We start from the raw sequence: 24946 nt of genomic DNA, 5'->3' as shown, positions 1-24946 counted from the left end.
CATGGTGTAGATAAAAAATTGAATCTAAGGAGGTGTCAGGTCTTGCCAGGAGATGATAACAAAGGGAGTTGAAGATACATACAAAAGGGTGATTATTTAGCATATTCTTTTAGGACTTTTAATCAGCCTCAGGCATATTCTTAGGGTAGTTGACATGAAGACTGAGAGACAAAGTAAAAGTCAAACTCGTGTCATGCAGAGGTTGGTTTAAGTTTACAAAGCACTTTTGCACATGGAAGAATATGAGAAAGGGCAGATAGTACCATGCAGTTGGCCATAAAACAATCCAGCTCTTCTGTTTGGAGGGATAAGAAGAAGGCCTCTTGTATGGTCATGTTTATCCCCTGTGCCTCATGAAGTCCCTGCCGTGGGGGGGGGGTGCTCTTCCTTTTCTTTTATTCCCTCCTTTGTCTCTTTTTTTTTTTTTCCTATGTCCTTCTCTTTAAAATACCTGGACTGTCATCTGTGGTTAAGGCTCGACCGTGATACTCCTTGTCCTTCCTTTGTCTTTGTTGTTTTTTCCTTTGTTTCATTGTGGGGTTTGCCTCTTTCTTGGGCAGGTTCGGGAAGGAAGAGAGCTGGGTGGGGTGGGTTACCACAATTCAGAATGAGACCCACGGGTTGGATCCGTAAGCCCAAATCTCCCACCATTAGAAGTATAAATCATCCCCCTAGATAATCTGTGAATTCTCCAAGTTGTAAGTGAGGAAACTGAAGCCTGAGGTCACTTGTATTATTTACACAATAACCGGGAATTGTCATGACCTTCACACACCCTACCCCCCTTTTTGTGACTCCTCCTGCCTTTCCCCCTGCCCTTGAATAGGGAGTGTTGTCTATTAATGGTAGGAATTGTCCCTAATTCTTCCAGTTGGTTTTATATGCATAGTTTGCCTCTTCCAGACCACTTAGATCTAAAGTAATGTCCCAAAGGGCACTCAATCAAAGCTTCCATTCTCTCTTTGCAGTTTCTAAGTACAGATGCTGATTCTAATTCTGGAACTGTTTATAAGGATGCCCTGTATTGTTGTCCGGTCTCTAGAAAGCCACAGGGGGCAGATAGTTTGAAGAGCTGTTAAATGTGTTTCTTGTGTTTCTTTCTTTAAACAGGGACAGGAGAGGGCTGGTTTGAGGAGGCCCTGCAGGCTGCTTTGGTGTTGAGTTTGAACCCTGGGCTGAGGATTCCAGGTGTCCGTTCTTATCACCACGTGGCCCACCCTGTCTGATTTGAGACGGGGGAGGAGGCTCATAGGGGGCGGGACTCTGTGCAGTACCAGAGAGAAGCAATTCATATATGTTGCTTGTGCTGCTGGTGCACCAGGGCTGGTGTTGGGAGCCTGGTGCTGCCCATGAGATGGGAAGGGACAGGTTTGGCCACTAGGAGAAGTCATCTCTGGCCTCCAGAAGTTCCCAGTGCTCTTATTCGCTCTCATTTCTTCCTGGTTTCTCCAAGAGCTTTGATACTTCCTATTAAAACATGAGCATCAGTGAGAGGGTAAGAACTTCAGACCCCCTCGAATAAGTATCATTTATAGAAAGGGTCCTTTATTAGCAGTTCCGATGACTAGATTTGGGGAAGATGGGCAATGAGGGATGATGGGAGGACAGGGCCAGGCCTTGCGTACTTCATAGTTGAAGCCCCTGTCTGTTCAACAGCGTGTGAGTTTGGGGACCTCAGTGAGTTTGCTGCTTTCAGCTTGGAGTTGCAGGTTATTGCTTAAACCATGACCTTTTACGCTGCTTGGTCTCCTCTCTCCTTTATTCCTCCAACCCCCACCAGAATGTGCTTGGGTATGTACTTCCTTCAGCCTTTCCTAGACCAGTATCCCCACCGAGGGCTCACCCAGGATTAAGCCTCACAGGTTTGCTTCTCTCTGGTTTTTGATCTCCTTTACCTCTGGGGCAGTGCTCCATGTTGGTGGGATGGGGCAGAAGTAAGAAAAACATGGCGGGACTTCCCTGGCAGTCCAGTGGTTAAGACTCCCTGCTTCCTCTGCAAGGAGCGTGGGTTTGATCCCTGGCTGGGGAACTAAGATCCCACATGCTGTGTGCCGCGGCCAAAAAAGATAAATAAAAAAAAGAAGAACTTGGAGTGCCTAACTGGGTTTTGGAAAGTAGCTTTTCCTTCTTAATAGATTGCAATTTGTGGCGGAGCATGCAGATCACATCAAAACTATGCAAATATATTTCCTATCTTGTTCCTGATTTCACATACCTGATTAAGGCCTCTGGTGAAATCAAAGGAGACTGTTCTTCTGAATCACAGATCCCAAAAGCCAAGGAATCAACGAGCTATTGGGAAATTCAGTTATATAGTACCTGTTTTTTCATTACATTCCTATTACAGGGGAAATGATCTTGGACATTCTAATCCATTCCCTTATGTAATCATTCTTACCATGGAAAGTTGAAATCATGAGCTTTAGAAAATGTGTAGTTACCTTTGAGTTTAGCCTTTTCTGAAAGGAAGACTGGGTGAATAAGGGTTTGCCCTGCCTTTTTGCTCAGTCAACTTAAGAGTTCGTGTTCTTCTTAGCAATGTGTCTCCTTAGAGTAACTTTTATATTTCAGAGGAATGGATGATGGGTCAATGTTTAGAGTAATAAGACAGGTTTGCTAGAGGGAGAGCCATTGTGGGAACCCTTCATGCGGTCATGGTTTGCTCATGACGCTTGTACACTCCGTCTATGCATGAATTATTCATTTTGCTGCCTTTGTTATAAGATCCACAGTGTTTGGTCTTGAAGACTGTCTTGTGATATATCCTTCTTTTGCTAAAAGGCTACATATCAGCAGCCTCGTTTGATTTAGAAGCCAATTCAGCATACCACGCATACCACTCGAGAAGAATGTCAGGATCCTTCCTGCTCTGAAAATGTCATGCATGCTTAAAACGACAAACTTTGTCGCAAGCAGTGGTTGCAAGTGCTTTTTATTCTTCTCGAATCTTCAAAGCCATTTAATTTGAGGGTTTTCATCTTCAATCAGAAAAAGATCACTCAAATATTTGTTTTGGTTTTTAATATCAGAATGTTGAATTGGAGATTTAGAGTATATCCAAAACGTAGGGTGGAGGCAGTGTGTAGTTTTTAAATATTGTGGTAAAAACACCTAACAGAAAATTTACCACTTTAACCATTTTTTTGATTAAAGTCAGGAATTACAGGTTTTATTTACAAAGATAAATTTGGGGAAAGATAATTTTTTTAAAATCCAGGCTAATAAGAAATAAAAATAGCTGTAGGAATTTTTGGAATTAAATTAAGAAAGAATCAATTGCCCTAAGAAAAATTTGACTTTCTCTTATTGCCTCTTTATTGGCACTTGAACATTATGCATTCTAATCCACTTTAACCATTTTTAAATGTACAGTGTACAGCCGTGTCAACTATATGCACATTGTTGTGCAACAGATCTCTAGAACTTTTTCATCTTGCAAAACTGAAAGTCTGTACCCATTAAACAACATCTCCCCTCTCCCCGGCCCCCCCTTCCCAGCCCCTAGCAACCACCATTTTACTTTCTGTTTCTAAGAGTTTGACTGCATAAGATGCCTTGTATAAATGGAAGCATGTAGTATTGTCTCCTTGTGACTGGCTCATCTCACCTAGCATAATGTCCTCAAGGTTCATCCATGTTGCAGCATATGACGGGGATTTCTTCTTTTTAAAGGCTAAATAATAGTCCATAGTATGTGTATACCACATTTTCTTTGTCCATTTATCTGCGGAAGTAGTGTGTCTTTTCTGTAAAGTATTCTTATGAAAGCTTTGCTTGGGAGTTAAAGCAACCCAACCACAGAGGACATAGAAAAATCAAATCGAGTCACATATGGTAAGAAATAGAATTTTTGTTTGTAATATTTAATATGAGACTTTCATTTTCATACTTGCAAAACTTGGAATTTCCTCAACTGGAATTCTAGTGTAAGTAGTTTAGGTTCCCACTCCCCCCACCCCACACCGCAATCACAGCCCTCTTAGAATTACAGCCCCTCAGACTGTCCCTGCTGGAGCTGGGAGTCCTGTGGTCCCGCCTGCACTGACTAAGGCATGTACTCAAGTGCTTGCTGGAGAGCATGATAAATGGTGGCATTTTTCTCCTCAAGTTGTCTGTGTTTCACTCAAATGTCTAGAGGGAAGAGATAAGGGAAAAGGGGCAGGGCGGGAAGGGAACTCTTGGAGCCGTGAAAGGATGGATGACCTATGAGATCATTAGGGTTAGTAATGGATTTTCTCATTGGACTGTGTGGGCCTTTCTCACAGATGAGCTTCTTTGGGGATTCCAGCCCCACACTCAGAGTTGAAGCAGCTCTGGCTCAAGCAAAACCACACAAACAATACACTCCGTGGTCTGGATTTAGTCTAAATGTTGCCAGAGAACCAGAGGACAAAGTTTGACTTGAAATATAGGTATACCTATAGCTGATTCACTTCATTGTACAGCAGAAACTAACACAACATTGTAAGGCAATTATACTCCAATAAAAAAAATAAAATAAAATAAAATAAAGAAAGAACACGGGGTTTGGTAGACTGAATCATAGAGTGTTGCTTTCACTTTTTCTTGTCTTTGGTTCTTCCTGGGAGCAACATGATGAGGCAGACAGGGAGGCCTGGTTTGGGTCGTGGCTGGGGTCCCTGTCCTCACAGCTGCTGCAGTGTCAGTAGTTTCCTGTCTTTGGCGAGTACGAGTCTTGAGAATGAGCCTTTTTTCCTCCCTGGCTCTTTTATTATTCTTGGGTGAGGGTGAGGAGCCACAGAGGGTGGGAGAGCCCCTCTTTTTCTTTTCCTTGCAGGTGGCTGGGACCTACACACAGAGTGGGTGGTCTTCACTCTGTATCATCGAAAATGTCCCAGTCCTACCTGGGCTCAGAACTGCGGGGGTGCCTTGCCTCTCTCTCCGCCTCCTTTGATATCTCCTAGGAAAGCCAGGCAGGGTGCTGCCGGGTGGGTGAGGGGAGAAGAAAAGCTTATGGAAATGCCCAGTGGCTGATGGAGAAACCTAAGGTGTCTGGGGAAACGCTTGTGTGCTTGGACTCTGGCTCCCCGGAGACCCTGGGCCCTCTGGCACTTCAGTGATGGGGCAATCAGCTGATTCTCAGGCCTGAGTCAGGTGAGGGCCCTGACAGATCTGGCCCCCGCCGTGAGGGCTGTGCTTTACGAGGCAGATGGAAGCCGAGGGCTTTCTGCTTTGTGGATGCCAATTTGGAGGCGAGAAGAAATATTTTTAAAAGATCTTTAGCGAGTCATTTTTTGTATGTGTCTGGCTTCAAAAAACAAGTTTACATTGTTGATTTTGTCCCCCAACCTTTTTTATGAAAATCTCCAAGTCTGCAGCAAAGTTGAAAAGATTTTACAGTGAACGCATAATATGCTTACCACCTAGATGACTAGTATCTCATGATACTTGGCTTTATCAGATAGCTGACCCACCTAGTCATTTGTTAACCCATCTCATTTTCTGACGCATTTAAAGAGACACTTACGCGTAAATGCTCCTGCATTATAAGTTAAGTATTTTTCTTTTGAGATAAAATTTACATACAATGTAAATTTGAGATAAAAATTAACATACACTGCTTAAGTATAAAGTGCTGTATTTTTCCATCATTTTGTCAGATTTTACAAAAGCAAACTTTTTTTCTTTTTTACAAAATCAGTCTTCTGGCTAGTCACAGAATTGCCATAAATTATTTAAGAAGCACAGTTTTGAAAGTAGTTGGGAACGATAGCATATGACGAGTGTATTGGAAAGATTATGTTCACTATAACACTAAGTTTGTTCCTTTAGTAAACACCCTGGCCCTTCTCTTGGTTCTCTTCCTCTCCCTTCCCTTCCCCACATACACAGGAGAGAGAAAAAAGGAGAGCAATTGATTGGTGAAGTTTTTTTTGTGTGTCCATGTGGAATTAAAGGTCCCTATGAAGTGGCAGGTTAGTTGACTATTATGAAGGGCACATTTGTCATGCACATTAGGAAAATGGGGAAATGCAGATGTTGATTTCTATGTATTACTGGTTCACTGGGGAATCCTTACTTGCATTGTTTCTTTTAATTGTCTTTATACCACTGCTGTGCCAAGCTGCGTGAATGATGGAAAAGAAAACCCAAACTCAGGTAGGACAAGAATTTGTTCTGGGTCTGTGTGATGTCCTGTCTTTGAAAAGGGGGAAATAGAGAAGATTTGGTTTTGTAAATATTTAGTGTGTATGTCCAAATGCCAGGTGCTGTGGGTTAAAGAGAGAACTGAAAGGACAGATTCTGTAGAAGGAGCATACTGTTGACTTGGGAAGAGAGGATGTAGGTATGTGATAGGTCAGGAAGCATCAGGATAGTAAGTGTAGCACGAGTTCAAAGAGCAGGCAGTGGCTGGCAGCTACCGTGTTTGGGGAAGGTTTCTTGGGGGGAGCATCTGCTTTGAGGTGGTTGGGTATGGATGGAGAGAGGAAGGGGAGAGGGCTTTCAAGGTGTCTCAATTGCTCAAAGCAGAGGTGCTTTTTCCCTCAATGCAGTATGAATTGATGGCACATTTGAGGAAGTCTTGACACATAATGTTGAAAAGATAAGTTGGGGTGATTATGTCAGGCCTTAATTGACAGATAATTTTATTTTATTTATTTTTAATTTTATTGAAGTATAGTTGATTTACAATGTTAATTTCTTCTGTACAGCAACGTGACTCAGTTATACATATATATATTCTTTTTCATATGCTTTTCCATTATGGTTTGTCACAGAATATTGAATATAGTTCCCTGTGTTATACAGCATGACCTTGTTGTTTACCCATCCTATATATAATAATTTGCCTCTGCTAACCCCAAAATCCCAATCCTTCCCTCCCCTCCCCCTCCCACCTCTTGGCAACCACAAGTGTGTTCTCTATGTCTATGAGTCTATTTTTGTTTCATAGGTACGTTGATTTCTGTATTTTAGATTCCATATATAAGTGATATCACATGGTATTTGGCTTTCTCTTTCTGACTTTGCTTAGTATGATAATCTCTGCAAATGACATTATTTCATTCTTTTTGAAGGCTGAGTAATATTCCATTGTGTGTGTGTGTGTGTGTGTGTGTGTGTGTGTGTGTGTGTGTGCGCGCGCGTGCGTGCGCGTATACACCACATCTTCTTTATCCATTCATCTTTGACAGATAATTTTAAAAGGCCAGGGACTTCCCTGGCGGTCCAGTGGTTAAGACTTCGCCTTCCAATGCAGGGGGTGCAGTTTGATACCTGGTCGCGGAGCTAAGATCCCACATGCCTCGTGGCCAAAAAACCAAAACATAAAACAGAAGCAATATTGTAGCAAATTCAATAAAGACTTAAAAAAACCCAACAAAAACCCAGTAATCTTAAAACAAATAATAAAATAAAAGGCCAACACAGCCCCTTAGTTTCCTGGATTATTTTCCATTCCCCACCTGTGATTAATAGAAATCATACTAGACTAGGGTCTTTTTGTCAAAAGAAAGAATAGTATCCATTCACCGATTTATTGTTTGAATAAAGAAAGAATTTGTGTGAACTTCTTCTAAATAAGTTTATGAGAAATGATGATTAAGCAATATATGCGAAATAAAATTTTAATCCTAAGGTTTAAACACACGGGTCACCTTTTCATGAGAAGAAATGTGACTATGCACTCCTTTTATTAATGGGGATATGGTCACTGTTTAAACCAAAAACGAGCAAAAAATGCCCAGCAGCATTTCTTGTGTATAGTTATTCATCTTTTAAATGTTGCAAAATACCGAAGGGATAGGAAAACCAGAAAGGGCAGAGGGAGTTGGTGGTTTAAAAAATATAGTGACTAACTGACTTGTGCTGACTAATACCAGTGAACTCATAATGAGTAACAGTAGTGAATTTAGAAGGGATATAAGTAGAAGGAGAACTATTTAAAGATTGCTATAATACAAAAGGCAGCTGAATTGGTCACAAGTAAGGATTCCCTCTGGGAAATTTGGAAGTAGTTCAGTTCACCCCTACGAAGTTCTATTTTTCCTTTCTGTAAAAGAGTCCTCTTAGGGAAGTTAGATGGAGTCTTTCAAATATGGCTCCTTTTCCACTTGCTTCCTGGGGGGAGTTCTTGGCAGATGAGCTTGCTTGTGGTTTTGCATTGAAGAAATGCATAGGTGTCCAGTGGTAAGCAAGAACAAAAAGGTTGGTGGTGGTGTCTGCAAACTGGAAACACAAAAGTTTTGTTTGAATTTATTTTCTTAATTTTTGTTTCTAATCATGGGATAAAAGTATAAGAACTGACAAACCATCCTTTTCATAAACATAGATGCTATCTTTTTTAAAATGAAAGATTATAGGCTATAGTTAGAGCAAAAATACAACTGACCAGAATTTGCAAAGACAGGATAGTCTGTTGTGGAATTTCCAATTATTTGAGTGTTAATCAGAAAATGTTTTGTTTTCATTCTTGTTGAAAATATTTTTAAATGTTAATTTACTTTCCTTGAAACTCCTTTTCCCAACAGTATTTGACCCTAGGCCAGATAAGGGAATTTCTTATCATAGCATCAGTCGACATTGATTATTGACTGGTCTCTTGTCCCCATTAGACTTAAACTCCCTAAGGACAAGGATACCACGGGTTATTATTGTAATACCAGCACCCACCTAATGCAGTAGCTAGCGTATAGCAGGCACTTATTATTTGGTCAAAGAAATAAGAAGATCATGAATCATACGTTAAAGGTGGATTCATCTAGCTGTGTCTTGGGGATTAATTTTTTTTCTTGAAAAGGATATCAGACTCAGCTACACCTAGGGCATGCTGGGGTATTCAGTTTTTAGGTAAAATCTTTAAATGAACTTATTTTCCCATTGTTTTTTCTGTTAAGTTTTGTTTTCTCTTGTTATTTGGGATTTCCAGGGACTTGGGTCACTCTTAAATTTTATATTTTATATATAAAATTTATATGAAATATAAATATATTCCATATATATGGAAGGTAATCTCAATTTCTATCCTTTTGGGTAAGGCTTTGGATAAATAAATAATTTCCCCTGTTTAGTAAGATAAATAAGTAAGAAAATTATCTCAAAGTGCATGAATTTGAATGGCATGAATAGGAAAGAGCCTCAGGTTTCCTTGGTAAAGATATTATCTGAAGGTCTTCAAACAATTAATTAAATGGAATATTTAGTTAAATAAAGGGGGATCCATAGGCAAGTTGACGAGCAGTTTTGCTTTTTCTAAAGAAATCTAATGGTTTAGAAATAACGAAACATTCATTAGAGCATGTATTATGAAGTCCCCTCAGTTTAATTTCTTCAACATGAAAAGGTATATCACTGCATTTAAAATTGGAGATGATTTAAGTAATTTTGCCTTAAATTTAACAAATCCATTTTTCAGACTTAGAGGTGCTGAGAGCAGGCTCACATAATACCATTCCTTCAAAACTGGTGGTACATTTCAGTTAGGTTTAGAGCACCAGAAAAGCTATACTGTAGAGCTTTGTGTTATATTTAGAGGAAATTTGATCTAAAATTTTGCATTCACAATTGGAGCAAATTGCATTTAAAAGGGAATAGTTTTTAAGATACAATTTGGTTACTGCAGTCTATCCTTTTAGGTTTTGTTGGTATACGAGAATGAGAAATGGATGGAGATAGAGGGATTTATATGGACATTTGATTTAAGAATTGTCTCAGGCCTTTGCATGACCCTTAATCCAAATTGAGGGTGTCTTCTGTTTTTTATATCTTTTGGTTTTGGCCAGGTATTATAAGTATTGTCTCTCTTAGGTAGAATCACTGTTTCCAGTTCATTCTGAAATACTATAAATGCTTATTCTATAAAATTTAGAGACTGAATGTTTTCCAATCTCATCTAAGTTTAGAACTTTGGAAATAGGTTAGTAAACAGCATGACTCTTTTCATTTTGACATATAAGCACCCCACCCCCATGGGTTTAATCCTTTTTAAAAAATTCACATTAGTGATGTTTGAAATAGCTTTCCTAAAATGAAACTTCAGAAGGGAATGGAACATGGTGTCTTGGGTTTTTTAGAGCTTCTCAGCAGAGAGCATTGGAAAACCGAGGAACATAGATGGCAGGAATGTTTTATAAGGAGGCCATTGATTGGACCAGGAAATGCTGCAAATAAATAAAATTGGAGAGCAGAAGCCAAACCATACTGGAGCCGGTAGACTCTTAGCTGTTCGGTTTTAACTTGAAAAGAAACTTAGATTTTTAGCTTTGACATAAAAAAAGGGAATCTAGAATAGCTATCCTTTCCTTTGAGCAGTAAAGATCAATGAGGTGTTGAAGCAGCATCAGAGTCATGAAAACAAAGTGGAATTCATTTGTTCACTCCTTCAAAGTTGCTCTCTGGATCTGATGCACTTTTCAAGTGTGCAGGAGGATGTGAAGTCTTTAATGTTGGTCACCACTAAAGAGGATGGGTTGCCTCGGACTGTTGAGATGATGTGGCCCAAAGTAAGGGCTTGAGAAATGTGCTGAATGACTGCGAATTCATAAACCTTACCTTAAATTCTGGAACGATAACGAAGCTTATATCCTGAAACAAGACATTTCAAGAAAAGAAAGCAAACATTGTTTTATGCAGGGAGTCAAATCATAGAATCTGTTATACAAAGAGATGATGCCCGTTACAGCTATAAAATAAGCTCAAGAAACATTTATATCAGGTGATGGATGGTAGCTATGTGAAGAGAGATGGCTCTGATCACTGAAGAAAATAGGGTGCCATCTAGTGGAATCATTTCACTAGTGGAATCAAATCATATGTATTTCCCTAAACACTATTTTAGAAGATTTAGGTTCTTCTTTTGTTTCCAATTATATAACTTTTTAAACAATTGAAGTATAGTTGATTTACAATGTTTCATTAACATTGTATACAGTTTTAGGTATACAGCAAAGTGATTCAGATATATATATATATTCAGGTTACTTTCCATTATAGATTATTACAAGTCTTGATATATTGTTCCTTTGTTATATAGTAAATCCTTGTTGCTTAGATTCTTAATAAAACATGTAACAATGGTTTTTCTGTCTCAAAGAAGTGTTTTTTTAAACTTTTTCTTTTGAACTAATTTTACATTTGCAGAAGAGTGGCAAAAACAGTACAGAGAGGTCCCATATCCCCATCACCCATTACTCAATCTTCCACGAACAGTTATCAAGACTGGGAAATGAGGGCTTCCCTGGTGGCACAGTGGTTAAGAATCCGCCTGCCAATGCAGGGGACACGGGTTCGAGCCCTGGTCCGGGAAGATCCCACATGCCGCGGAGTAACTAAGCCCGTGCGCCACAACTACTGAAGCCTGTGTGCCTAGAGCCCATGCTCCGCAACAAGAGAAGCCACCACAGTGAGAAGCCCTTGCACCCCAACGAAGAGTAGCCCCCGCTCACTGCAACTAGAGAAAGCCCGTGCGCAGCAATGAAGACCCAATGCAGCCAAAAATTAAAAAAAAAATTTTTTTTAATTATTAAAAAAAGACTGGGAAATGAACATTGGTACAAAACTTCTAAACTAAACTCCAGGCTTTTCTTCACATTTCACCAATTTTTTCCATTTATGTCCTTCTTCTGTTCCAGGATCCCATCCAGGATCCCACAGTGCTTTTAGTCATCATGTCTCCTTTATAGTCTCTAATGTGAGATGGTTCCTCAGTTCAAAGAGGATTTATGAAAAATATTTCTCTAGGGATTGTGGCTGTTGTAAAATGCATTTGATTATGTTGGAGATAAACAATTAAAAGGTAGTTATAAAATAAGAATTTTCATCTAGAAATATTTATGCTGCTTATACATTTCATTACTCCCCAAAATCTTTTTTTTTTAACTTTTTGGTTTATATTGGAGTATAGTTGATTAACAATGTTGTGTTAGTTTCAGGTGTACAACAAAGTGATTCAGTTGTACATCTGCATGCATCTGTTCTTTTTCAAATTCTTTTCCCAATTAGGTTGTTACAGAATATTGAGCAGAGTTCCTCCCCAGAATCTTTTAAAATAGCTTTTTTTTTTTTTTTGTATTTGCAAAGTGCTTTATAAGTTTTACTTGTTCTGAAAAGTAGCGAGAGGCAGGAACTAATCTTTTACAATTTTCTCATTTTATTTAAAAGGAAATTGAGCCATAGGGGAGTTTCATATTTTGCCTTGATTGGAACAGCAGTCTCATGCACACTGGCAGGTAGAAAAAAGGACGACAAATTACGCAGCAATTGAAAAGTAAATCTCAGTTTCCCAACAATTTTATTATGACACTAACTGAAATTTTAAAATGAAAGACAAATCTTCTGAAATTACACTGTCTAATAAATCGTGTTTTATTCTTTAAACGTTGATATCTTAAATACTTTCAGATGCTCTCAAAATATTTGTCACATTTGGACATCATATATATTTATCTTTTTTTAAATAGTAGTTTGAGCTATCTATTTCAAGAGTTCTAAACTAACTTTTTGCTGCTTTGTATATTGAAACAAATATTCTATTACAAGTTATTTTTAAAAATACAAGTGATTTTTGATCCTAAAACAACATCAGGGTTTTTTATGCCCCAAAGTAATATAATGGTTTGAAGAATCATGATTAAATTTAGAAGATGCTGTATATGAAAGATGAGAATAACAGATTGAGGAGACACAGTCTGAGGCTCATTTTACTGGTTTATGGCTTCATTACCCAGAATATTGCCTTTTGCACTGTGTGAGCATCCCCTTGAATATAATGACTGACGTGAGCTGTGGTGGACCTGAAAGCAGCAGAAAGGCCTGGAATTTCCATAGAGGCTATAACATTTTCCTTTACTGCTATTTCACATTCACCTTTCCCAAATCAACTCCCAATTTGCTGATGCTACATGAAACGAAACTGCCTTCCAAACAAAGAGAAATGATGCGGCCAGGGCCTCCTTCGGCCAACAGAATCACCTTACTTGGAAAATTCATCATTGGGTTGACGTGGTCGTGAGGGAAGGAGGGATGTGCTATGGTTCCAAGATGCCGAAAGGTCTTTTGAGAAGTGGTCCACCCCTAAAGTAGCCAAGCTGCAGAGGCTGTGGGGCTTTGGGAAGCCAGAATGTCTGCTTTCCCATAATGCGTCTCTTGACTGAGAGATGCAAATGTGATGCTTTTCCATGAATTGTGTAACTGGGCCTTCTACATTTTTTTTCTTTGTACATCTTAATTTCTGTCTTTACCTGTGTACTTTGATAAAGTTATTTGAGGGTTAAAACAAACGCAAATCAGAATTGCTGGCCTTTAAGGCAACCTAGGGAAGTAGATAAATCAGTCTTTCAGGTTTCTCAACTATTAGGAACCCTCTGCCTTTTTCGCCTTTCACTTCCTAGACCCCAGGCAACCCAGCTGGGCCACTGGGGAAGGGCAGAGGGGGAGGAGAGTCCGTTTAAATTTCCTCTCGCAAATCAATCAATGTGATAAGCCATATTAATAAATTAAAGGAGAAAAACCATATGATCACCTCAGTAGATGCAGAAAAAGCTTTTGACAAAATTCAACACCCATTTATGATAAAAACCCTCCAGAAAGTAGGCATAGAGGGAACTTACCTCAACATGATAAAGGCCATATATGACAAACCCACAACCAACATCGTTCTCAATGGTGAAACACTGAAACCATTTCCTCTAAGATCAGGAACAAGACAAGGTTGTCCACTCTCACCACTATTATTCAACATAGTTTTCGAAGTTTTAGCCACGGCCATCAGAGAAGAAAAAGAAATAAAAGAAATCCAAATCGGAAAAGAAGAAGTAAAGCCGTCACAGTTTGCAGATGACATGATACTATACATAGAGAATCCTAAAGATGCTACCAGAAAACTACTAGAGCTAATCAATGAATTTGGTAAAGTAGCAGGATACAAAATTAATGCACAGAAATCTCTTGCATTCTTATACACTAATGATGAAAAATCTGAAAGAGAAATTAAGGAGACACATTTACCACTGCAACAAAAAGAATAAAATACCTAGGAATAAACCTACCTAAGGAAACAAAAGACCTGTATGCAGAAAACTATAAGACACTGATGAAGGAAATTAAAGATGATACAAACAGATGGAGAGGTATGCCATGTTCTTGGACTGGAAGAATCAACATTGTGAAAATGACTCTACTACCCAAAGCAATCTACAGATTCAATGCAATCCCTATCAAACTACCACTGGCATTTTTCACAGAACTAGAACAAAAAATGTCACAATTTGTATGGAAACACAAGAGACCCCGAACAGCCTAAGCAATCTTGAGAAAGAAAAACGGAGCTGGAGGAATCAGGCTCCCTGACTTCAGACGATACTACAAAGCTACAGTAATCAAGACAGTATGGTACTGGCACAAAAACAGAAATATGGATCAATGGAACAGGACAGAAAGCCCAGAGATAAACCCACACACATATGGTCACCTTATTTTTGATAAAGGAGGCAAGAATATACAATGGAGAAAAGACAGCCTCTTCAATAAGTGGTGCTGGGAAAACTGGACAGCTACATGTAAAAGAATGAAATTAGAACGCTCCCTAACACCATACACAAAAATAAACTCAAAATGGATTAAAGACCTAAATGTAAGGCCAGACACCATCAAACTTTTAGAGAAAAACATAGGCGGAACACTCTATGATGTAAATCACAGCAAGATCCTTTTTGACCCACCTCCTAGAGAAATGGAAATAAAAACACAAATAAACAAATGGGACCTAATGAAACTTAAGAACTTTTGCACAGCAAAGGAAGCCATAAACAAGACTAAAAGACAACCCTCAGAATGGGAGAAACTATTTGCAAATGGAGCAACTGGCAAAGGATTAGTCTCCAAAATTTACAAGCAGCTCATGCAGCTCAATATCAAAAAACAAACAACCCAATCCAAAAATGGCCAGAAGACCTATATAGACATTTCTCAAAGGAAGATGTAAAGATTGCCAACAAACACATGAAAGGATGCTCAGCATCACCAATCGTTAGAGAAATGCAAATCAAAACTACAATGAGGTATCACCTCACACCAGTCAGAGTGGCCATCATCAAAAAATCTACAAACAGTAAATGCTGGAGAGGGTGTGGAGAAAAGGGAACCCTTTTGCACTTTTGGTGGGAATGTAAATGGATACAGCCACTATGGAGAACAGTATGGAGGTTCCTTAAAAAACTAAAAATAGAACTACCATATGACCCAGCAATCCCACTACTGGGCATATACCCTGAGAAAACCATAATTCCAAAAGAGTCATGTACCACAATGTTCATTGCAACTCTGTTTACAGTAGCCAGGACATGGAAGCAACCTAAGTGTCCATGTCCATCGACAGGTGAATGCATAAAGAAGATGTGGCACATGTACACAATGGAATATTACTCAGCCATAAAAAGAAATGAAATTGAGTTATTTGTAGTGAGGTGGATGGACCTAGAGTCTGTCATACAGAGTGAAGTAAGTCAGAAAGAGAAAAACAAATACCGTATACTAACACATATATTTGGAATCTAAAAAAGGAAAAAAAAATGGTTCTGAAGAACCTAGGGGCAGGACAGGAATAAAGACGCAGACATTGAGAATGGACTTGAGGACACGGGGAGGGGGAAGGGTAAGCTGGGACGAAGTGAGAGAGTGGCATGGACATATATATACTACCAAATGTAAAATAGATAGCTAGTGGGAAGCAGCTGCATAGCACAGGGAGATCAGCTCGGTGCTTTGTGACCACGTAGAGGGGTGGGATAGGGAGGGTGGGAGGGAGAAGCAAGAGGGAGGAGATATGGGGATATATGTATATGTATGGCTGATTCACTTTGTTATAAAGCAGAAACTAACACACCATTGTAAAGCAATTATACTCCAATAAAGATGTTAAAAAAAATTCCTCTCACCTGGTGTCTTCTTTGCTGATAGAAATAAATTAGCATGTCATAATTATTAATATTTTTGTGGCTGTTAGCTATATTATTCCTTTCTGGTAAAATACTTGAATCGTAACCAAAGCCTCAGGGTCATAAACACTGAAGGCCAAGGACTTACCAGTATAGGCTTGTGAACATTCTAGCAAGTGAGCATTTTGCCCCTGCTCAGTTGCTACCCCACATGGGGGCTAGCCCTGCCAGTGTCTTAATCACATGAGAAGCATGCAAAGTAAATCTTAGAAAAACTACTAATTATATTAAGTATGGTCTCCTGGAACACAGGAAGCGAGCATGTTTCCCGCCTATGAACAAACGGAGGCTTTCCAAATGAATCCATTTATACAATGGACTAGATCATATTATGTCTTGTGAATTAAACTTAAGAGCTATGTGAACATACTCTGAAAAATATGAGAGAAATAAAGAATTTACCTGTTCAGCTATCTACGTCTAGAAAATTTTATTTATGTTCATTCGAGACTGGACCCTTAAATAATTTCTACATTAAGAGGTAATTTTTACGTTAATATTTAGCAAGGTTGTGATTATTTTTCATGAACCTCCACATTTTATTTTGACAACGTGAGTTTATTATCAAGCATTTTTAATAACATTTTGTCTTCCTTTATATATTTCTTATAGTAAGTGGAAAAAATCTTATTGGTTCTTCTTCTTTAATTCTTTTGTAATTAAAAATTTCTTTGTGCTTTTTAGGAGAACCCTTTCAAAATGGTAGAAGTTAGACATTTTGTGCATGGTGTTAAGGTCCAAAGAAACGAGTTGGAGTGAGAAAAGAGGGCTTCATGTTCCCCTTAGAAATAATCGAGAGTTGAAGTTTCACTTTGCAGACACTACATTAGTATGAATGTACTTCTTCCTAACGGATTTTCGTTTGCGGACTCTGAACACAGGTGCTTGTTGACCTTTGGCTACAATAATAGTTCTCCACTTTAAAGAAATGGACTTGTATGATTACAAACCAAAAACACTTCAAGTGGTTATAGAACAGGGCCTTTGTAATGAATGAAACGGTTAAACTGTTCCCTAGCTTGGTCATTGTTAATGTGCTTTTGAATCCTTATGTTCTGTGATTGAGGACTCTCTGCTTTTGCAGTCTGTACAGTTCTCAGTGCTTGACAAATGTTGAATATTCTGTAGCTACATTGGGTTCTTAGAGCATGCAGTATTATCAAATTTAAGACCTATGAAAGATTTTGTGCAGTGTTTAATGAATACGAAGGTTTTCTCTGCTTTCGAACTTATGAAAAATCCATTTTTCTTCATGTACTCTAAATATCCCATGCTTTTTAAAACAGACTGTTCTTGGCTATACTTTGTTTTTATGACTTGTCCTCTATTATCGAGAATGTTACAAAATGAGGCCTTTGCTGGTATGTTAACTTGATTATAACTTGTATGTATCACAATAATAGATGTGATTCTTCCATCGTCAATACTAAATGAGAGCACTCTTTTAAGCCTTGGATTTTTTTTTTTTTTTTTTTTGGTCAGCATCTTGCACTTCTAGCTATGGGCTAAGCAAGGGTGTTGAGATTAGTATGCGGCACTGGGTCCCCAGTAAGCTATTGACTCAATACTGTGCTCATCTTTTGTGATTATAACAACCACATACTTAGCAAGAGAGTTCCCAGCCTATAAGTAGATTTATTCTATCTTAAGACAGGCCTTCGCTAATATGAGAGAGGTTTCTCGCATCTGGGAGATGGGGTTATGGAAACTTGATTAAAAGAAAAAGGAGATGATGTGGTCTGTCCTGTTTTAGGATGAACAAGGTGTCTAGAAAGTTTTCCTTTAAGCCTGTGTTAACTCATCGTGTTATTTTTTAAACTCTGGTCCCTCTTCTGGAACCACATCTTAAAAGATAAGCATATTTGGTAATAAAATTCCCAGCCTAGAGGGAAGTACCAATAATTGCTGTTTTCAGAAGAGAAGCATAGTGTTTTAGAGTTAGCTAGATCCATCCCTCCCTGCTTTTTTTTTTTTTTAAACAGATGGAGAAACTGAGTGCCAAAAGGTTGCAACATCCTTGAAGTTATATAAAGAACTAAAATAGCATATGGCTTATCTAGGAGGTAAAGATGGGAATGGCTTCTGCTTGATTGGCGCCCTCTTGAAGAGAAATACTTTTGCTCAGCTTGGTGAGTATTGACCTTCCGATTACATCACTTACGAATTTTTTTTAAAAATGTTAAACCTGTATTGCAAAAATACATATGTTGCTTTTAAAATGGAAGCTTTCAGCAGCATTTAGATCAATCCATGTGTTACGGTTTAGGCCAAATTAACCAGCCAATTTCAGAGCTGTTTTTTGGAAAGCTTAGGTATACATTCACTCGAAATTTCTGTCAAATCACAGCTTGTAGAAGTTATTTTGAAACGTCCTTTCACTTACTGGTGAAATGAAGGTTGCTTCTCTGAGGAAGAGGTCGTATGCTCCTAATTGGGGCCAGCCATCCTTCCCTGGTGCTCCCTAGGCTGTGCCTGCCTGTCTCCTGCCTCTCGACCATCATGCTCCCTGTCTACTGATGGCATCCTTTCTGGGACCCCTCTGTTCCCAAGTACCTAGGCTCCCTCCTCGAGGGCACAGGGCCTGGGGGTTCAGGGCCAGGTAGAGGACCCCACCAGGCAGCTTTATCCTCTCATCCACTACTGATGAGTTAAAGCAAGCAGGTCACCTGATGGGAAAGCTTCCCTGGGGTTCCGCTCTGCAGTCAGGGTAGAGAATTCTTGCTGTAATGAGTGATGGACTCGTTTCTTTGGGAAGAAACTCAGAAAGTGACATGGATGATAACACACCTCTACTTGGGCTCTGTGTTTGAGGTCAAAGAAGAACATGAGAGGCTTTCTCATACTGTCTCATGGGTCTTCGTTTGTTAGAACCGCTGTTGTGTGCCAGGCTCTGAAATAGTATACATTTAGTCTTTACTGTGACACTGTGAGGAAGAGATTATTGGCCTTATTTTAGGTATGAGGCCATACATACTTAAGAGAGGCATTCAAATCATTTGCCCCAAATCACATACCTAGTAAACAATAAAAGGTATGCATTATCTTCACTTGTCTGATTTCACCAAACCATACCAAGACAAAAATAACAAAATGGATGTTCGGTTTGCTATTTCTTTCTTCCCTTCCTTGTATATCACTGTAAATAACAAAATAGTGACTTTTCAGGGCATATATTTGTAGTTTGGCAGAATTTTTGTCTGAGAACGAGATTGTCTATTTATTCCAAAAAACACTTTTTGTGGTCCCACTATATGCCAGACTCTGTACTAGGTGCTCTGGATACAGCAGTGAACATGTATAAAAATAAGTGTTATTTTTGTCAAGTCCTGAGATAAAATGAGAAGTTTTGTGCATATTTCATCTTGTCCTTTCTTCTATCAAGGCATTGAGACACAGAGCCCAAGATCAGTCATTGTCATTTTTCCATTGACTCACAGAATTACTGAACTAACAGGGTACTTCTGAGGTTACTTCGCCAGCTCCTGAGGGTCTGAGGGAAGTGTGAACTAAACCATTCTATTAACTTTCAAGGAGGGAGATTCCATTAAGGCTTTATGTTAGTTGCCGCTTTACACTTTTACAGCTTATTGTGATGATGATTAATTATTTGTGCCCAAGCACAGTTGGCAGGTATGAATCTGAATTTTAAGCTGAGTACATTAGACATTTTTAAAAAATCTTAAATTCTATACCTTTAACCAAAATAAGCACCTTTATAGAGTTTTGAAATGATGAGCAGAGAGCCCAGGTGGGTGGTCAGACACCTGTTTGGTACAACTGTGGCCTGAATCCTATCCATTCTGGTGACAGTCTCTGACAGTTACTCCTGCTTTTCTGTCCGAAACTATGTGTTCCGTTTACCTCACTTCACAATGTTGTTTAGAAGACTCTGGAAACATCTCTTTTAGTAGTTTTCTCGGCCACCTCGTAGGTGACTTGACCTTGTTTTTTCTTCCAGAAGGCTCTATATTTCATGTAGAATTGCATACCTATTTGAGTCATTATCATTATGGTTAAAAGAGCCTGACCTCCTGATACAATAGAATTCTCAGTTCATGGGCTACAGACTTGAGTCTTTTTTATTCAACTCTCCCATGTGGTAACTTACTATGTGCAAAGAAAGCTTCAGTGATGGCCACTGTCACCTCAAGTCTCAGATTCCACGATTTTGTTTATCCCTTGAAAGTAGAGGGGAAAATCAGAGACCCTTTAAATGCTCCCATCATGAGAGCGCAAGTTGTGGGGGAAACATCTCCCAAAAGAGTAACTTGTCAAACTTTCATAGAAGTTTCCCATTTAAAATGTTAACATTGATCAGACTCTGAGATAAAGCTAGAAGCTTTATCTGTGCGTGTTTCATCATGCTCTTTCTTCACTAGCAAGCTGTTGAAACAGATTCCTACATTCATTCATTCTCTGCTTGCAGAACTATCCAGTTTACTCAGCAGAGGGCTCCCGCTCTCTGGAGTATGTCATGCTGGTGATTGGAGCCTGCTTCAGGGCCTTCATGGCTGCGGTGCTACCTCACCAGCAGCATCTGGGTCATGATGCTTGGCTTGAGTCACCTTACAGTGGCTCTTTCATCCTGGTCCAAGAAAGGACTCGTGGCTAGAATCATTATTCCTTTCAACGTCCGTCTTTTTGTCTAGTTTCTTAGTATACTAAATGTGACATTCTTCTCCATTTACCTGTCTAAGATTGTGCTTCAGATGGGGGACAAAAGCACCCTCTGGGTGGCAGACTTAAACAACATGCAATTTCACTTCATCACTGAAAGATCACATATGATCATTCCCCAATTTTCCAAGGCGAAACTTTTCCACTGGAATCACTATGACTGTGGTGCTGATGGTGGTGGTGGGTTGTATTTTGGGGAAAAATTTTAAGGCAATGTATTTTTTGGAAAAATATTTATTTATTTATTTATTTATTTGGTTGCATCGGGTCTTAGTTGTAGCACGTGGGATCTGCGTTGCGGCATGTGGGATCTTTAGTCGTGGCATGTGAACTCTTAGTTGTGGCATGTGGGATCTAGTTCCCTGACCAGAGGTTGAACCCGGGCCCCCTGCATTGGGAGCATGGAGTCTTAGCCACTGGACCACCAGGGAAGTCTCAAGGCAATATATTGATATTTACACTCCTTGCATTGCCCCTTAGTGGTTTAATACGCATTTCCATTTTAGTTATCTGGGCAATTGTTGAATGTCTGTATTCCCCACTGAAGTTCAATTCCATGATGACAGGAACTGTTGTCACACTGCCTCATATATATATATTAGCTGTCCAGTCAAAACTTGTTTTTACGTGTAGGGTAAAGAACACTGTGCTGGGACCTTGGAATGTGGGCTCCAGTCCCATTTTTGCCTCAATAAGGTAGGCGACCTTGGGCCAGCTACTACCCATAACTGGACCACAGTCTCCTCATCTGTGAAATAAGGTCACAGACAGGGGGATTCATGAGGTTGCTTTCAGCTTTATGAGTCTCAGTTTGTGAGTCTGACTAAATGGAGGAAGAATTGCAGCCAGTCAGTTGGGTGCCACGACTTTGTTTCCAAACGCAGGATGACTCCATTGAAGTGCCCTGCCTTGGGCTGGGAAGGGCTGGCCCAAGGCCTTCCCCAGGAGCCCAGGCCAGAACCCGAGTCACCTCCTTTGGGACATCTGGGGGCAGTGTTTTCCACACTTTTTCTGTAGCAGCTCAATTCTCTTCAAAATAATAAACGGATTAAAAAGACTGCTGGTTATGTGTGGGCAGAAGCCATGTCAGCTCTTAACCTGTGCCTGGGTATGTGTTTGCTGCCGGTAAGATGGAGGAATCCCAGGAGGTGGTTCAGAGGGCAGTTGCTCTGGTGGGAGGGGGGCGGTGGAGACACTGTAACATTTCAAATCCTCCGCCCTGGCCAGGTAATAGGGATTCAGATGACTGTAGTAACTACAGAGGTGTGTGACACGTCATTCTCAGAGAAGCTAGGAGCCTGAAATTTACCCTATCAACACTCTCCTCTGATCCCCCTGTAAACTCCCCCTTCCCCCTCCCCCTACCACTATCTGATTTACTGCCAAGAAGATTGGAAACCTCTCTGACAATCTGGAAAATCCTGGATCAAATGGTCTCTTCTCTAATCCAAGGGGAATCAAACTTGAGAATTCAACAAGAACTTAACAGCGATTCTCAAGAAAACTACAACCTACCAAAACTCATCTGAGATGAAATCAATAACCTGAGTAGTTCTATAATCATTAATAAAACTGAATTCATAGTTAAAAATCTTCTGAATAAGACATCTCCAGACCCAGGTGGTTCTGCTGGTAAATTCTAACAAACATTTGAGGAAGACATAACACCAATTTTAGACAATATCTTTCAGGAGAGGGAAAAGTTCCCAGTTTATTTTATAAGGCCAGCATCACTCTGATGCCAAAGATGGTAAGAAAAAAAAACAACAAAGACAAAACCACAGACCAATATACCTCAAGAACGTAGATTTTAAAAATCATAAAAAATATTAGCAATATTAATTATCAAATTTATATGCATAGAGTTGTTCATAATATTCCCTTACTATCCTTTTAATGTCAGTGGGAACTGTAAGTTATGTTCCCTCTTTCACTCCTGATATTAGTAAGTTGTGTTTTTTCTCTCCTTTTTTTTTCCTTTGTCAGTCTTGCTACAGGCTTAACAATTGTATTGATATTTTCAAATAACCCGTGTTTGTTTACATTGATTTTCTTCTCTTTTCTTTCTTTCTTTCTTTTTTTGCTTTCAATTTCATTTATTTCAGCTCTTATCTTTGTTATTTCCTTCCTTGCTTTGGGTATATTTTGCTCTTCATTTTCTACTTTCTGCATGTAGAAGCTTAGATTGTTGATTAGAGACCTCTCTCTTTTTTCTAATATAAATATTTGTTATAAATTTCCCTATAAGCACCATATTAGCTGTATCACACACGTTTTGATATGTTGTATTTTCATTTTGTTCAATTCAACAATTTTTTTCGCTTGAGACTTTCCCCTTTGACCCATACATTATTTAGAAGTACAATGTGTTGTATAATTTCCAAGTGTTTGGAAATTTTTTATCTTCTCTCTTTGCTGTTGATTTCTAGTTTAATTTCATTACGATCAGAAGACACATTTTGCATTATTTCAATTCTTTGAAATTTGTTAAAGTTTTATACCTCAGGGTATGGTCTATCCTCATGAATGTTTTACGTGTGCTTTAAAAGAATGTGTATTCTGCTTTTGTTGGTTAGAATGTCTTACAAATATGAGATTCAGTTGGTTGGTGGTATTTTCCGTCTACCATTTCCACGTATTACTGAGAGAGGAGTGTTGAAGCTTCTGACGATAACTTTAGGTTTACCTGTTTCTCCTCTGAGTTCTGTCAGTTTTGGCTTCATGTACTTTGAAGGTCTGTGGTTAGGTACAAATGCATTTGGCATTTGGAATTGTCACGTCTTCTTGGCAAATTGACCCTTTTATGTAGTGTCCTTCTTTGTCCCTGGCAGTTTTCTTTGTTTTGAAGTCTGTTTTGTCTGTATAAAGCCACTTCAGCTTTCTTTTGAAGTGTTTTCATGGTATACCTCTTTCTATCCTTTCACTTTTAACCTATCTACCCGATAGTATTATATTTCAAGTGATGTTTTTGTTAGCATATGGTTCATATTGTTTATTCACTCTCGTAGTCTTTGTCTTTTCATTCATATGTTTAGCCCGTTTGAGTTTAACATAGTTATTGATGTTGGATTTATGCCTATCATTTCATTATTGTTTTCTGTTTGTTCCCTCTATTTTCAGGTGTCTGCTTTCTGTATTCTGCCTTCTTTTGAGTTACTTGGATGTTTCTTAGTGTTTTATTTTACTTGATCTCTCGTGTATCTTTTTGTATCATTTTTTAGTCCCTGCTCTAGGAATTGAGATGTATATACTTCACTGTCGATTTAGAATCAACAGTTTACCACTTTAAGAGGACTGTAGAAATCTTACCACCATATAGGTCCCTTTATCCTCCCTTCTTTTGTTACTTTCATCTGATCTGTTACATTGGCATACTTTGAAAACCCCATAGGCAATGTTATAATTTTTGCTTTCAACAAAGACCTCAAGAGGAGAAGTGTAGTGTTTTATATTTACCCATATATCTAGCATTTCGCTTGCTCTTTCTTCACCCCTCATGCTCCTTGTGGTATCATTTCCCTTTGAGCTTTCTTTAGCTGTTATCTTAGAGGAAGTCAGCCGCCAATGAATGTTCTTAGTTTTCCTTCAGCTGAAGATATCTGTATTTCACCTTCATTCCTAAAGGGTAGCTTTTTGAATGTATAGATTTATGTCTCTTGAAATTTAGGAAGTTTTCAGCTATTATATTGTTAGATTTTCTTCCTGCACTACATTCTTTCTCCTCTTTCTGGGACTCCCATGACACAAATGAAAGACCTTCTGTTCTTGTCCCCCAAATCCCTGGGGCGCTGTGGTTTTGTTTTTAAATCTTTTTTTCTCTTTGTTATTGTTTGTTTTCTCTTGGTTTCTCTTTGTTGTTCAGATTGGCTAATTTCTATGGTTTCATCTTTAAGTTCACTGACTTATCTCCATGCTGCATTGAGCCCATCCAGTGAGTTTTTATTTCAGTTATTATATTTTTCCATTCTAAAATTTCCAACAGTTCTCCTTTATACATTTTCTGTCTTTGCTCAGACTTTGTATTCCTCTGTAGGTTTCAAGATTGCACGATTGGTTGCTGGAGCACTTTTGTCATAGCTGCTTTAAAGTCTTTGTCAGATAGTTCAAACATCTCTGTCATCTCGACATTGGCAACTGTTGATAGTCTTTTCCCATGCTGAGTAATTTTGGATTTTATCCAGCACATTTTGAATATTATGTTATGAAACTCTGCATCTTGTTGAAAGCCCATGAAGAACGTTGCTATTTTTGTTTTAGCAGACAGCTGACTTAGTTAGGTTCTAACCCACCTTCTGTGAGGTGTGGTCCCAATGTCA

At 38.9% G+C, this 24946-nt stretch overlaps 1 protein-coding gene across 1 annotated transcript in view; it reads left to right on the top strand.

Moving 5' to 3' along the window:
• LOC137756299 (5E5 antigen-like) overlaps nucleotides 1-24946 on the top strand; it is a 105316-nt gene that overhangs the window by 33528 nt on the left and 46842 nt on the right. Inside the window, exon 4 of the mRNA XM_068532606.1 lies at nucleotides 17936-18082. Within this exon, the coding sequence (XP_068388707.1) occupies nucleotides 17936-17974 (39 nt within the window). The 3' untranslated portion in view covers nucleotides 17975-18082. The remainder of the gene's footprint in view (nucleotides 1-17935; nucleotides 18083-24946) is intronic.

Source organism: Eschrichtius robustus, chromosome X (assembly GCF_028021215.1).
Source record: "Eschrichtius robustus isolate mEscRob2 chromosome X, mEscRob2.pri, whole genome shotgun sequence".
In the NCBI taxonomy this organism is placed as follows: Eukaryota; Metazoa; Chordata; class Mammalia; order Artiodactyla; family Eschrichtiidae; genus Eschrichtius; species Eschrichtius robustus.
The sequence above is the reverse complement of the archived record's forward strand: the minus strand, read 5'-3'. Positions and strand labels throughout refer to the sequence as shown.